Source organism: Nyctereutes procyonoides, unplaced genomic scaffold, assembly GCF_905146905.1.
Source record: "Nyctereutes procyonoides isolate TBG_1078 unplaced genomic scaffold, NYPRO_anot_genome, whole genome shotgun sequence".
Taxonomy (NCBI): Eukaryota; Metazoa; Chordata; class Mammalia; order Carnivora; family Canidae; genus Nyctereutes; species Nyctereutes procyonoides.
In genome coordinates this window covers 43,766,055-43,781,880 of record NW_026575049.1, presented here as the reverse complement: position 1 = coordinate 43,781,880, position 15,826 = coordinate 43,766,055, and the positions used below count along the sequence as shown (strand labels likewise).

The following is a 15,826-nucleotide window of genomic DNA, read 5'->3' as shown; positions in this document are numbered from 1 at the left end:
GTCTTACAGACAGTAATAAGCAAGACAATATGGAAGTACATTTTCAGACACTGAGCACTGCCTGTTTGTCAGGGTGCTTGTGCTCCTAATTAAGTTTAGGAGAAAAATAACAACGCAACCCTTGCCTGGCTGGAGAGGATAGACTATGTAAGGGTGCTTCTAAAGAGGAGGGTGATAAATGGAGCATCCAAATGTGACCACAAGCATATTTTTCATCTCAACTCTGTTCTTCTGTCTCCCAGCTGATCACTTTAATACACTTCACCTCAGCCTATACAAACGCATCAGGTTGATGTGTAGCTCCTAGATTTCAAAAAGAGGTACTGTTTTTGTAAAGTGGCATGTAGGCAACTTACATGATTGCCCTCAGAAAAGGTACATGTCAAACAAGAAACAGACAAGAGGCTCCTTTGTCAATGTGGCCACATGCCTTCTACTCGGCATCTACGTCCAACCAGTGGATGAGATTTGTAAAAAAAAAAAAAAAAAAAAAAAGTCCTTACCCGAATTATTTCTTCAACACAGCTGTTTGTGTCTCCAGATCTACTCTCCTGAAAGCAAAGGGAAAAAAAAATTAGGCCTGATAACATAGATTTATGGTTAAAAGGAAGAGATGACACATAAGCTTCTAAACTTGAGTCTGGCCCGGGGATGCCTTCCTGAGAAGCTCCTTTCCTTAACAGGGTAGCCTGAGTCACGGGTATGACTGTTCCCCTCCCCTCGGCAGCGCAGCAGATGGGCCACCCAGGAGCACCACACACTCCTGCATTTCAGCTCTGCGTCCTCCAATTGCATCCACGCTAAGAAAGGGCAGGTTCCTAGGAGCACAGGAGCCAACTGGCAGGTGTGAGCTCTGTTCACCCTGGGCTCCACCAACGTGTAAAAACGTGACCTCCACCACAAAAGTGGAACCAGATCACCCACCAAACACGTGCAATGGCTTTGCCGAGCACAATGGTCACAGAGACTTAAGTAGAAGTCTGTCCCCACTTTTTAAGTAAAAGTCTGGTAGTTCCACCATCCTCAAAGCCCAGATTTACTGGTTTGATGAGCCGAAAACTGAAAGACCAAAAGGAGAAACATCCTCTCAACATTCGCACAGCATGCTGGGTGTCATACTCCAGAGCCACTTGTTCTGTGACCCACGCTGCCCTGTGCTGTGGAGATGTTAAGGGCTCTGAGGAATGGTGGCTTCAGGTCACAGTCGACACTGGGGAGCATTTTAAGTTCCAGAGATTCTGTGTGGTTACTGCTGGTTCCATAGCTTGGAGCGCAGGAAGTGGTATGGTGGGGACATGAAAGCAGCGTCTGCTGGTAGAAGTGCCCACTGTGGTCTCAGGGAGAAACTTCCTCTGGCCTTTATTTCAATGATGTTGGCCACCACTCAGCATGAGGTTCCAGAATGAGGCTGTCTTCACAGTCTTCTCCAAGCCCTCGCTTTCATTCTCTTCACGGTTCTCTCTCCACCAGGGAAGCAAATGGGCCTGTTCCAGGTTTCCTGGTTAATGCCAAGTCACCCTGCAGATCACAGGTCAGTCATGCCTTTCTCAGAGCAGCTGTCCCTAAGCCTGGACTCCTCATCCTCAGCAGCATCTACGTCTTCTTCAGAGTACTCGCCACGCTCAACAGTTAACTCTTACACAGTATCTCCTCCCTCTAGAATATACATTCCACAAATTCAGGAGCTCTGTGCTTTCAGCTGTGCCTCACACAGTCCTGAGTATGTGCGGTAGATGTTTGCTCGTGGACACGATATGAAGAAATGAGTAAACCTACTTCCTACAGTCTCAGGAATATGAGCACTGTCACAATTGGCTCCACAATTGGGACTTTGGAATATTGCCAAGGCTCTACCAAAGGGCACATCTTTGCACCCTCCCCACTCCCTTGTTCTGGTAGAAGAGTCTGTTTGAAATATCCTACCCTTCACACTGGGTAAGAGGCGAGGGTGTATAAAGGTATGCGAAGTTTCTCAATCCCACACAGATTGAGAAAATTTGTCCAAGTACCCTAACTGAGGCCCAGAAATCTTACATGACTTGCCCCCACACCACGTAACAGGAGCACCTGGACCAAAACACAGGACTCCTGACTTTGGATCATGCACATTTCCACTTCCAGAAGCTTTCCCCAGGCCTAAATCTATGCTTGAATTATATCTAATTCCTTAGCATATCTGAGATCGTTTGTCAAAGGTATTTCAACACCAGGGTTTCTACAAGGTTTATATAGTTTAGGAACTTCTCATGCGTGTGGTAAAATATACATAACACGAAATTTTCCATCTTAACCATTTTAAATTGTATAATTTACTGGCATTAAATATAGTCACAATGCCACCGTAATCTAGTTCTAGAAGTTTTTCATCACCCTGAATGAAGTTCTCATGCCCCTTGAACAGGAACTTCCCATTCTCTCTCTCTCAAGCCCCTAATAACCACAAATCTACTTTCTGTCTCTCTGGATCTTTTTATTCTGGACATTTCATGTAAATGGAATCATATAAAATGTGGTCTTTTATCTCTGGTGGGCAGGTTTCACTTAGGATAATGTTTTCAAGGTTCCTCCATGTTATAGCATGTATCATATTTCATTCCGTTTTTATGGCCAAATAATATTCCATTGTGTAGATATACCACATTTTGTTTATCCATTCATTAATTGATGGACATTTTGATATTTCCACTTTGGCCTTTGTGATAGTATTTCTATAAACATTCATATACAAGTTTTTGTTTGAACGTCTTTCAGTTCTTTTGGGTATATAATTAGGAGGTGAATTAGTGGGTCACGTGGCAATTCTATGCTTAGCTTTGTTGAGGAACTGCCAAACTGTTTTTCACACTGGCTGTACTATTTTACATTCCCATCAGCAATTTATGAAGGTTCTAATTTCTCCATATCCTCACAAGTATTGTTATTTTTGGTTTTGCATTGTTTTGTTTTTGATAGTAGCCATCCTACTAGGTGTAAAAATGATATCTTGTTATGGTTTTGATATTCATTTTCCTAATGACTATCAATGCTGAGCATCTTTACATGTATGTTGGTTATTCGCATATCTTTTTTGGAAAAATGTCCTCTGCCCACTTTTTTTCCCCACTTTTTATCTTTTTATTGTTTGTTTTAAGAGTTCTTTATATATTCTGAATCCTAGACCCTTATCAGATAAATAATTTACACATATTTTCTTGCATTCTGTGAGCTGTATATTCACTTTCTTGGTAGTTCATGGATGAACAAAATTTTTCATTTTGATTAAGTCCATTTTATCTACTTTCTTTCTCTCTTCCTTTGCTTTTGGTGTTATATTTAAGAAACCATTGCTAAATCCAAGGTTCTGGAAGATGTGCCCATGTTCTCTTTTAAGAGCTTTATAGTTTTAGTTTTTATATTTAGGTCTTCAATCCATTAGTTTGAGAACTTTTAGGTAAAGTTTATTTCCTTATTGGTTATTTGGTAACTTTTAGTTAAAATAGAATATTATCTTTGTATAAATCACTCCATGCTGGTCTCATCACGAAAGATTAGTAACAAAATGTTTAAGGCACAGCCACTATTGCTAATGGTGCCTGAATACAACATACATGTCTATCCTTATAAATCAAGAAAAATAGTGTTAAATGGTATGACAGGATTAGGAGACACAAATGCTTTTACTAAAATCTCATTAACCTTTCTTACATCCATCCCTCCTATTTCCCCCAAAAGTTCCAGGTTGGTGACACACAACTAATAAGCCCTTCCTCCCATCCCCAATGCCTTATCCCAGGATCGCTCTAGAAACTTCACAATTCTTTTTATTTTTTTAAGAAAGTGAGAGAGGTAGGGGGAGGGACAAAGGGAGAAAGAATCTGAAGTAAGCTCCTCGCCCAGCATGATCTCACAACCCTGAGATCATGACCTGAGCTGAAATCAAGAGCCTGATGATTAACCGACTGACCCACTCAGGCGCTCTAGGAAACTTCAGTATTCTGACACTCTAATCAAATTGGATCAGAGAGCTCTTTTTGGAACTTGCCCCAAACCTACTGCCTTTCCAGAGCCTGAGACAATCATCACAAAGGCTATATGTTGAAGTCTCGGTCAGGGCACGGCTCAATGATGTTTAGAATCATCTTCTTTGGAGTTCAGTGGTGGGGATGAATGGTCTCAATCGGAAAACATGTCTTCAAACTCATAACCACTTCTCTTACCTTACTTCCAAGTCCCAATTCTTTCCTACTGTATAACATACTGGCAGAGCAAATGCTAAGTTCTCATGTACTTTCTATTTTCCACCTTAAAACAGTCAATCAATAAAAACTTGACTTCATGTTTGTCTGGTAGTCTCACTCAAGTACACAACAAACTAAAAAGATACTTCAGATTGAACTTTGGGTTTGATTCCTTAAAACTATATTTCCCCCAAATACAATAATTTCATTTGAAGTGATTTATATAAATAACAGGTTGCTTTTATGAATATCTCTCCCTAAAATCCTATACATTTCCACTATTCTACTCTGAAAAGAGAATTCAGAGAGAGGCATATGGTATAGATCCTATTAAAATACTTCCCTTTTCACTGTAGATGGAGGATGTAAGATTATTACATTGGGTCATATTGATGACTGCTCCAACTATGAGTTTTGATGGTCTGGACAGACATCAGGTCATTCCCTACTGGGAGAGACCCTTATAAAGGTGAGAAAGTGTCAGAAGTGAGGCCAAGGACAAAGATTTTCAATAATAGTCTCAGGAAGATCTGGCCTTACATTACAGTATGGAGAGTACTTGACAACGGAAAATCTTGGGCCTTCTCTGGAACATTTCTTACTCCTGGGGACACCTAAGAACCTAAGAAGGGTACTATGTTGAATCTGAATCCCCAGGATCCCATTTGGATTGAAGTCAGTCCATGAAGCACAGTATTGTAGAAAATTTGAATTGGAAGAAACCGTAGAGCTCATTTTAGGCCAATTCAATGACTTTAACAGATGGAGAAACTGTGGCCTAGAGAAGTGAGACTTTTCCAAAATCATTCTGGCAGCAAATCAAGATAGAACCCATACTCATTTATTCAATACCAGTTCAGTGAATTTTCTGCTATATCATGCTGTCTCTCTAAGATCAACCCTTAGAACTGGCTCAATTTAAGGTCACTGTCATGCCTGAAGTACAGAAATAAAAGAATCCAGAGGGTATTTAGGTAAATTTCCATGCTGCAGATCATCCAACATTTAGTCACCCCGTGTCTTACTAACCTTTAACATCACATGCATAGACTAAAGGGGGAAGAGACAGGAGAGGAAGTGGAAAGGGTTAAACCCACCTTCCCTCCTTGTGACATTTACAGATTAGAGACAAGCATCTGTGCCCCCTGAAGTTGGAAGACAGAATCCCACTTCTTCTTTTCCAAATATGCAAAAGAGGGTAGGCAAGTAGGACTGGCATGGGCAGGGGATGAGGGTTGGGGGAGACTGAGGGGCATTCCACCTTGTTGAGGTCTTTCTCAAATCTGGTTTTAGCTACACTTGTGTGCTTTGATTATATTTAGATTTTTAAAACTTTTAGTGTTTACGAACAAGATTAAAACATGCATGTAATTTACATCTCTAAATTTGTGTTTATATTTTTCACAATAAAGTTATTGCTTTCCCTGGAAAGGTACCCACTGAGAAGGAGGACTGCACAATGCAAATTTTAATTACTCTATTTTTTTGAGGGTTTGTAGCTGTTGTTTCATGCTGAGTTACTGAGTCGTTGCTCCGTATTTACTCTGACTTTGATGAACCCACCCCATTTCCTATCATTACATTTTGAAATCTGTCATAACAGTCTCACCTCATTGAACCTCCAACTAAACTTCAATTAAAAGCTAGCAACCCCAGCTGATTCTCCTGCTCTACAGCCTTGTCTATCACGTTCCTTTTTTCACAGAACTGCTTTCCTCAAATCCTACCACTTAAAAATACACACCACACACTCTGCCAGGGAAATGTGAGGAGCTAAGCTGTGGGAAAGTAGAACTGGAGAAATAGCCAGGAGCGTCCTATCACTGAGAGCAGAAGTCCTTAATTACCATGCCAAGCACAGAGCCCTGGAAGAAGCAAGCAAGGCTTAAGGAGAAAAGGCTCGATCAAATCAGTGGGAAATGGCATTTCACTGCATACATGAAGCTATACACATCCTATTTTCAAAAATAGTTTAACTCTTCATCAGACACACTTAAGGCAGAACTTTCATTCTAAAATAATGCTACTCAGGCACTTGGGTGGCTCAGTCAGTTAAGCATCTGCCTTTGGCTCAGGTCATGATCCCAGGGTCCTGGAATAGAGCCCTGCATGAGGCTCCCTGCTCCATGAGGAGCCTGTCTCTCCCACTCCCTCTGCCTGCTTGCTCCCCCTGCTTGTGTGTACGTGTGCAGTCTCTCTTTTGCTCTGTCAAATAAAATAAAATCTTTAAAAAAATAAAATAATGCTACTTTAAAGTCAGAATACCTTTGTTTGTCTGCAAGCACTCAAAAGGCCCTCAAGCATTTAGCAATTCTTTATCACATGAACACTCTTCAATACTTCTACAGGAATATTTTTAAATAAGTCTTACTATTCTTGATTCACAGAAAAACTGAGTTTCAAAGAAATCAGGTGTGCCATCAATGCCAGCAAAGCAGTGGGTGAGGACTAAGCTTGAATTCAGGGATTACTGAATTCTATGTTCAACCCATCCACTGGCTGTATCCCCACCCCAGTCTCATCTGAGGCCAGTCACCTATGGACAGGGAGGTAGCCAGCCAGTTCTCCCTCAAATTCAGCCTGTCTTACACCCAACCTAACACCTCCCCTTTTGAAGGCTACACTCTGCTCTCAGTCACCCAAGCTGAAAACCTGCTTCATCCCTCATTAGTCCCCTCTTATCTCTGAATCCCTGATGGAGCTCAGCAAATCAGTGCTCTTTTCCTCTGCTACTCACACCCGCGCCTTCCTCTCTGGTTCCACTGTTACACTATCATCGATACATTTACACACTGAGAGGAAAAATAAGCAAAAAGAGTAGTAAGAAAAGAAAGATGTTCAAAGATAATATAAAAATGCAAACAGAATTATGACAGGTAGTAGCAATATTAATATCAACTAAAGGATAGTTCATAGCAAAAAAAAAAGAATTGGAGAGCAAAAATGAGGAAAAAATAGTTCAGGCATTAATAGAGCATCAAAATAAGTAGGTTAGGAGAAAAGCAGAGACATAGAATTATTATGGTTGGAAACAATTAATTCACCCATATTGTCCCTAAGAAAAGAATGATGCTGCACCCTCCCCCATATAAGGGGTTAGAAAATTTGAAAAATTACGAGATGCCTGGGTGGCTCAGTGTTTAAGCATCTGCCTTCAGCTCAGGGCGTGATCCTGGGGTCTCAAGATCAAGTCTGGCATCAGGCTCCCTGCATGGAGCCTGCTTCTCCCTCTGACTATGTCTTTGCCTCTCTCTCTGTGTGTCTCTCATGAATAAATAAAAACTTAAAAAAAAAAGAAAATTTGAAAAATTAAATAAAATGAAGAAGGCTAACTTGTTAGCTATTATGAACTTAGGGAGGAACCTCAGCTTTTCAAGCATACACGAGACAGTTACCATAGTGGCAGTCACTGTAGTAGTCATATACTAAGGTATAAGAGGGCTCAAAAAAATCCAAAAAAGTAGTTGTTTTATAGCCTAGACTCTTTAACCACAAGTTATCAAAACGATGGAGCTATAAATTAAACACTGTACAGACATAAAAATCTCCTAGAATTCTTGGAATAAAACAAATATCACACACTTATAAATAACTCTTTATAGACACAGAAAAGTAAAATTAAAATACTGCAAAAGAAAACTATGGGATACCCCAAAATATTCTTAGAGAAAAATTCACACACTAAAAAACTTCACTATGCTTTAAAAGAAAGTTTAGGTGCTAGGCAATCAATTAAAAATTTAAAATCAAAGGAGATACAAAAGGGAGGAAATAAGACATAGGGAAAAGCCAATGAAATATAAACTTATAACATGAAAAATCAGTAGAGTTTAGAAAGTCAAAATGTAATTTCTTAAAAACAAAACACACCACCCAAAACAACAATAGAAAGTCACTTAAAAATCTGTTCAAATAAAAAGAAAGCCCAAATAAACATACTTCAACATAATAAGGAGATAAAATATATGGAAGGAATTATAACTATAAGAGGATATTGATATTAATATTTAAAAAAGAATATAATACTAAGAAATGAAAAACTGATGAAATTGGCAACTTTCTGCAAAACAAAACAATGGACTTAAATAAAGGAAAGACTGTATCCATCATCCTGAGAGAGTAGATTACATTAAATTTAAAATTATCTACAAATACGGCTTCAAATCAGATAGTTTTAGAGTGAAGCATTTCAAACTTTCAAGGTAAACTAATTCCATATATTTTTTTTCTTCCAGAGTAGACAGTAATGGAAAGCTATGAGTGATTTTATTAAATTAGTATAAAAATCTAACATAAGAGAATAATCAATATCCCTTATGAAGATAAATGGAAAATCCCCAGCAGATTATTAGTAAATATAATTCAATAAAATATCACAATAATTAGTGGGGTGCATCCTAGGGACTACAAAATGGTTTAATATTTAATATTAGGGCACTTCAGATGTACTGTATCACTAAGGAAAATATGTAAAATTGGGATCATCTCAGCTTATAGATGTCTGATCACATACCCAGAAAAATCCAAAAGACTCTACTGTGAGTCTTATTAAAAAGGAAGATTAAAAGGTGCTAGATATAAACCAGAGTCAAAGCTCCATCGCTCTTCTGTGTGGCAGCACTAAAGAATTTTAAAATATAAAAAAAAAATCCCACCCACAATATCAAGAAAAATAAGTGAGGAAGAATCTTCAGAAGAAATGTTTAAGACCTGTAAGAAATATCTTCAGAATTCTATTGAAAACCAAAGGAAAAAAAAAAAGCCTAAAGGGACCAAGCTAGACTTCTCAACTCTAATGTATAATACAAAGCCAAATAAATATATTAAGAGAAACAAACCACAGACTGCATTAACTTAAAAAAAAAACTGAGATGAAAGTCACATAACAGAAAATCAATTACATTAAATAAGTGAACAATTTAGTGGCATTTATTACATACATTTAGTGCACAATGTTGTAAATCACAATCACCTCTAATTCCAAAACATCTCTACCAATTCAAAGTAAAATGCAGTACCTACTAAGCAGTTTCATTCCCATTCACATTAGCTTTTTAAATATGATTTTATTGATTTAATACTTTAGTGAACTAAAAAGAACAGAATGAGAAAACCATTGATAAGTATCATTTACTTATATGAATAGATTTTACAGTGGAAATGGTATCTCTCATTTATGTGTTTATGACCAGTCCCTAGCAGAATATTTGGCACAATGTCATAGGCGCCTGTTGATATTTGTTGAATGAATGAATAAATAAGAGTCTGATATTTTTAAAAAGAGATTCTTTTAAAAATTAAAAGTTGCACTTTATTCATAATACGGCTGGTCATCAACATGACAAAGGGATGTCTTTGCTTTGCCACTCCCATCCCTCCCAAATAAATCACCAGAGTTATCTTAAAGACAAATCCTTAGAATATCAACATGTGTTTGCTTCATTAAAATTAAGCTTATATACCTTAGGCAAAATCCATTAGCATGTTATGTGACTTCCCTAATCTCCATATTGGCATCTATAAATCAGAGGACAAGTATTAGCCTGCTATCAACAGACAGTATTATTAAAGAGTTAATAATCGATTTTCTATCAGATTCTTAGTCATAGGACAAGGTCTTTCAATTATGTTATTATTTTTATAATGAAAATTAGTGACCTCAGTCAGAACGTGTAGTTAAAAGTGCATTTGGTTTTCAGAAAGTTAAGTGGGCAGTGCACTGACCTTGTCAAAAATCTATTGATGGCACAAAGAGATTAGAACCAGAGACAGTGGTTTTACATCCTGATCACTGATTGATATTGAGTGCTTTTCCACAGGGTCATGTCTCAATAAAGTGCCTGAGTAGTGCATATTGGAGCCGTCTTCCACTGTCCTGTCAAAGCTCGGTAAAGAAACCACATTAACAGTAATAGTGAACACGTGCCTTCCACCTGTAATCTGACATTGACAAGAATGCTGCAAGACCTCTATGTTCTTTCATCTAAAACTGCACAGTCATTACTTTGAGTGAGAGGAAGACCACACAGGCTCAGGCAAGTGACAATGCTGACGTTATTAACCCTCACGTGACAGGCAGACTTTGGAAATGTACTACTTCCTTTTTAATGCTTTCCTGAATTTTGTCCTGCACCTCATCTACAGTAACAAATTATGTGTTTTTTTATTTTGTAGGTAGCAGAAGGCTTGCTGATAGGGCATCCCTATAATATATCATCTTTTTTTTTTCTTAAATGATGGAGGAAAAAACACATCTGAGTTATCATTTACAGTTGGGAGTATGGTTTTCTTTTCCATTCGTGAAATTCTGGACACAAAAGCCTGCAAGATGGAGAGTGTAATTTGATGTGGCTAAAGAATTTAGCCAATTAAAGATACTTAGGGCTGCTCTACCCTGTGTCCCACAGAAAGATAGATGATCAATGTTCTCTCAACCATGAATTGAAATGACTATTGTAAATGGCAGAAGTGGCATGACGTATTTAACAATATTCTGTTTGGCACATTCTATTACTTTTACTTATGTACTTAGATAAAAGAAATAAAGGACAGATTCACAAGTAACTCTTAATATGTCATGTTTCTTCATGAATCTTTCTCCATTATCATCTCACCTTTTCACAAAGGTCTCAGGTCTGGCTGCCCCCTAGAAGAGAGTTCATTCTGTCTGTGCCTGACATCAACTGTTTCTATGTATGCTCTCTGAGGAGACAGGCTATAAATAAAAGCTGAATGAAGAAATCCAGCTGAAAATGAGGCTGACCTGAGATGCTGGAAGCAAGCAGCACTGAAAAGCATGAGTGAGAAATTGGTATGCATTTCTATTGGCTGGTGAGGGTTTTTTAATACTCAGAGTTTTAATATATTTTTAGAAAAAAGCCACCTACAATGCCACACTTAAAGATTTTCTTCTTTTTTGAATGCACATTTACAGCATTTTCATTCTGGACTCTGTTGATGTAGCTTTCTTTAACTGTTAGTCTTGGAAAACACTTGGAGTCTATTGAGAGGGGACCTGTCATAATGCAATGGATTTTACATTTTGCTTTCACTCCTAGAAAATACTCAGTTCCTTTCTGTATGTTTGCCACAGTGTAAGAGAGAGTGAGTTTGTTCACTTGTGGAACTTCGTACACCCAGAGCTGAACCTGGGACGTTAGTCCATACATCTGCCCTTTCCACTATTAAGGCAGGGCCCAGAAGGTCCCTTGGAAGTGCCTGTTAGCATTTGGATTTCTATGTAAAACATCACCAGATAAACTATCCTCTGATGGTCCTTGCTGGGCAATTAAGGAAGAGGAAGGGAAGAGACATATCAGCTCCTGTGACCCTACCATAAAGATGGCAGAGCTGTTTTCTATGCCTATTCCAAAGCTTCTGTGTGAAGCCCAATGAGAAGACAACCTCTCTGTATCTTCACATCCTCACTGGTATCACAAAACCCCTTGGAGTTGTAATCCAGAGAGAGAAAAACAAAAGATTGCCAAAACAAAAATTTCAATAAGAAATAAATACCACATTCTAAATATGCTGCGATCATGATGGCAAGATTCTGTTTGGCAGAATGCAGACATTCCCTCTTCAACATAAGTTAACACCATGAGAAATCCTTTATAGCATGAGATACTGGGAAACTATGGGAAGAAGACTTCGTGCTTAGGTCACTTTTTCATTTCACAGGCTTTGGCTCCTTTGGTTTTCTTAGTAGATTGTTAGAGTATGGAATTGATCCATAAGGCAAATTTCTACATCAACAATGTCTCTCGTTTCAACAGAGAAAATTTGAACTGTATGTGTGTGTGTATAATAAAAGGCTTGAAATCCAATTAAAACACACCCAAGATTATGTTGGAACAACTTAACCAAAAATGATCATTTTGTCACAAATACCAAAAGCAGTCAAATTAAGTCCAAGTATGAATGGAATTTAGTCACAGTTACTTTCTATTTAACACTAGGGCATAGAGGCCTACATAAAAAGCAAAAAGAAGAAAATCATTCAGTTAAGCCCTCCTCTCTAACATAATACCAATAAATAATGTGCCATGTTTGATTACAGACTTGATCTCTAGCACCAGGAAAGTAGATATATTTAGAAATCACTTCCTTTGGGCTACAGAAAAAGGACACCTAGAAACTTAGCAGTTGTAAAGGAATAAAAGATACAGACTGTTTAATGTAACACGCAACCAGAGAGGGACTTGAGAAACCTGTAAGGTAGTGTAAGGAGTCAGAACAGGTGGTGACAGATGGTGACTACACTTATCATGGTGAGTTCTCAGTCATGTATAGAGCTGTTGAATCAATATGTTCTACTCCTGAAACTAACACCGTTCATCAATTATACCTCAATAATTTTTTTAGAAAAAGGATGGTCACCGGTTAGGTAGATGGTGTTATGTGAAATAGCACAACATCAACAGATGCCAGCAAAAACATAATTCAGCTTCTGTCTTGCTTCTGCTTTCATACCAAGAACAATCTTCAAGGTGATAAGAAGTAGAACAAAGAGGGAATTTAAGTGCTGGTGAAGAGGTAATACTAGGAGAATGTTTTTAACCACTTCATACTTGTTCCCCCAGAAGTTACCTAACTTCTCCAGACCACGTTCATCTCATTTGTAAAACAGGGATAACAGGACCTCCTAAATAGGGCTAAATGAGGCAAGGACTAAATGAGCCAATACATTTGTACAGCTCACTGAGCAGGGTTCCTTCGACAGGAGAGCTGAATAGTACATATGAATAATTATTTTAGGTTATAATTACAAAGAGAGTATTTCCATACTTAGAAAAGAAAGCAATGATTACCAGGAGCCAACATGATTCACAAAGACCAGATGATGTTATCTCTACAATTTCCCCTGGTCTTAAATATAATGTATTAGGATTTCTACAAGGCATCTGTCAAGTCTTACAAAAGCTCCCAGTGGGTAAGATGGAAACATATGAATTGGTTGTAAGTTTAGTTAGATGGACTGGTAGCTAATTGAACAGCCACACCTAAGCAATAAATACTGTTCAATAAATATTTGTTGAGTGCCTGCTCTGTGTCTAGCTTGTTCTAGATGGTAGGGATTCATAACTGAATATAGCAGAAAAAACTCCTACCTTCATGGAGTTTAGATTCTACCGAAAGGAGGCAGTAAAATAATAAATAAATTATGTAATATACTGGAAGATGCAGTGTCATGGAGGAAAACTAGAACAGGGTAAAAGGACTGGGAATGTGGGATGGGGCATTTTGTTTGTAATCTGTTCATCTGGTGTGCATGTTATCTCTATTGACCCAGAGAGGTTTTGAGACTGGGCTAGAAGGTTAGTCCCTTTCCCTACCTCCTTTCGCAGCTACAAATCTGTAGTATTTTTTTCTTCCACTATGAGAATCTCATTACTCTTAGTGTTGTGTGTTTAATTTTTCCTTTCATTGTTGAGTTGAAGGCTCTGTGAGTCTGGAAAAGGACAGCAAGATTGATGGAGGGTCTGAGCATCTGAGGAATAGCTGAAGAAAGTAGAAATAATCTATCACAGAAAGAGAAGAGTTAAATGAAGATGTCACACTAGACATCTTACATATCTAAAGGGCATTGTTGTGGAAAAGAGTTTAAACATATTCTGGGCCATTCCAGACAGGGGAGTATGGACCAATGGGGTACAGTACAGTGGTGAGTTTAGCTCCATCAGAGTTCTTTTCACAATCAGGGCTGTCCAAAGAGAATGGGTAGGATTCCTCAACTGATTACATGTTCAACCAGAAGTTAAATGACTCTCTGAATGGAAGTTAGTTGCTACCTCACATCTCTAAATGTGAGATTCTTTCCAACTTTAAGACTATAATTACGGTCATTTCTAACCAATTTCTGGTTAATAAAATCTTGAATGGTAAATTTCTATATCTTCTAGTTTAGCATAGCACTCTAGGTCCGTATGACTTAGTGATTTATGAAGAAATCCTCTTAAGAGAATAAAAAGAATATTCTATAAGTACAATCTACAAGTACAGAATCAGAGTTACTACAGCATCTAATAAATTAAATGGATTAATTGGGTAGAGATTTGAGAAATTTTAATTAACAATTAATCAATAAAAGCATTCAACATGAAAATCTATTACAACCCTGTTTACATTATTTAACTTTAAGCGCTTCAGTTCTGTGTGCTTATAATTAGCAAGCTATAAAAGATGCCATCCATTGGAACATAATGAGAAGAACTGTTTATAATGATAATTAGTATTCATTTTCACAGACAGGAAGGTCACATGGCCACAGGGCGCAGCAAACAAAGAGTTAAACTCGTTATTGAGGAAAATACTACACTTAGGCAGTATTTATTATACACTTAACCCCGTAGTGCAGAGCCTTGCCTTAGGAAATACACCATAAATAAAGCTTCATGTTAAGACAGGTAAGATCTTCCAAGGTGAGGTGGTGAGTACAGGGAGTCCAGGAAATACTACACCTCCACTGGACTTCACTAATCCTACCGTATGGGGAAAGGCTAAACTGCAGCTGCTTTTATGTTCTCTCCTTGCTTCCTCAAATCTTACCTGTATATATGTTTTATATATATGTCAAACCATTTGGTGTATTGTGAAGGCCAGAAAAAAGTATTAAAAAAAATTTTTTTTCATTCCTGCATTGGGGCTGGAGTTTGTTCTCTATGGCACTTTATCTCCTACTCTGAGCACAGTTGGAGGCTTCTCGTGGGCTTGCCTGCGGCAAAAATCTAGGCTCAGAAGTGGGAAATATAAACCCACAGTACAAATACCCTCACTTTTAAAATCCTTTTGTAATTCTGGCTTTAGAAAAATCAAAGTTTTCATTCAGCAGAGATGAAACTCCTGTCCCTTTTCACAGAATCTCTAATATCTATAAAGACCTACTTGATGAAGCCTAAAATGCTTTCTAGACACATGGTTGTACCAATAAAAGTGGTTCTTCACCTCCCACTGTACCTCTGAGCTGATAGACAGGATTTGTTACTCTACTGACAAATAACATGCCAACACTTAGCAACAATCAGAGCAAATGATTCTCTTCTAGATACAGTGTAGTACAACATTTCATATTAAAGTTTTCTCTATTTGTTCTATGTGCAAGGCTAAGACTGAACAAATCTTAGACTAGTTCCTAGCCTGAAGTCTCGGAGATATTAAATGCAGGTCTCGGGCTGAGAATAACAATAGCCAAGGGCAAAACCAGAAAAATATGAACCATGAAGCCAACAGTCAGACACGGTATGGCCTGTTGCATTAACCACCCTCTGAGCCAAAGAGGCACCCTCACAGTCCTCATTTAAAAAAAGAAAAATCAAAGAGCCTTAACAGAGATATTAGTGGGCTTATTTTTCATCATCACATGCCTTTAAAAGGAAAGGTGTATAGTCAGCTCTGATCAATACAGTTCCTCCTGCTTCCTGTGTCTTTTCAATCTGTTAGGCAAGAAAATGCCTTTATGCTGGCACTAATCCTGCTGTGCCCCCAAAGTAAAAAAAAAAAAAAAAAAAAAAAAAACCAAAAAAACCCAAAAAAACAAAAAACAAAAAAACAAAAAAATCCCCCACAAACCTCCTATGGGACTACCTGCTTATATGCACATAATCATTAAA

At 38.0% G+C, this 15,826-nt stretch overlaps 1 protein-coding gene across 3 annotated transcripts in view; it reads right to left on the bottom strand.

Annotated features, from left to right (window-relative positions):
• The window catches only part of AFF3 (ALF transcription elongation factor 3), a 521,186-nt gene that overhangs the window by 271,518 nt on the left and 233,842 nt on the right, over positions 1–15,826 (bottom strand). For all 3 annotated transcript variants that reach the window (XM_055329104.1, XM_055329106.1, XM_055329107.1), the window contains exon 5: positions 504–551. In XM_055329104.1, the coding sequence (XP_055185079.1) occupies positions 504–551 (48 nt within the window). The remainder of the gene's footprint in view (positions 1–503; positions 552–15,826) is intronic.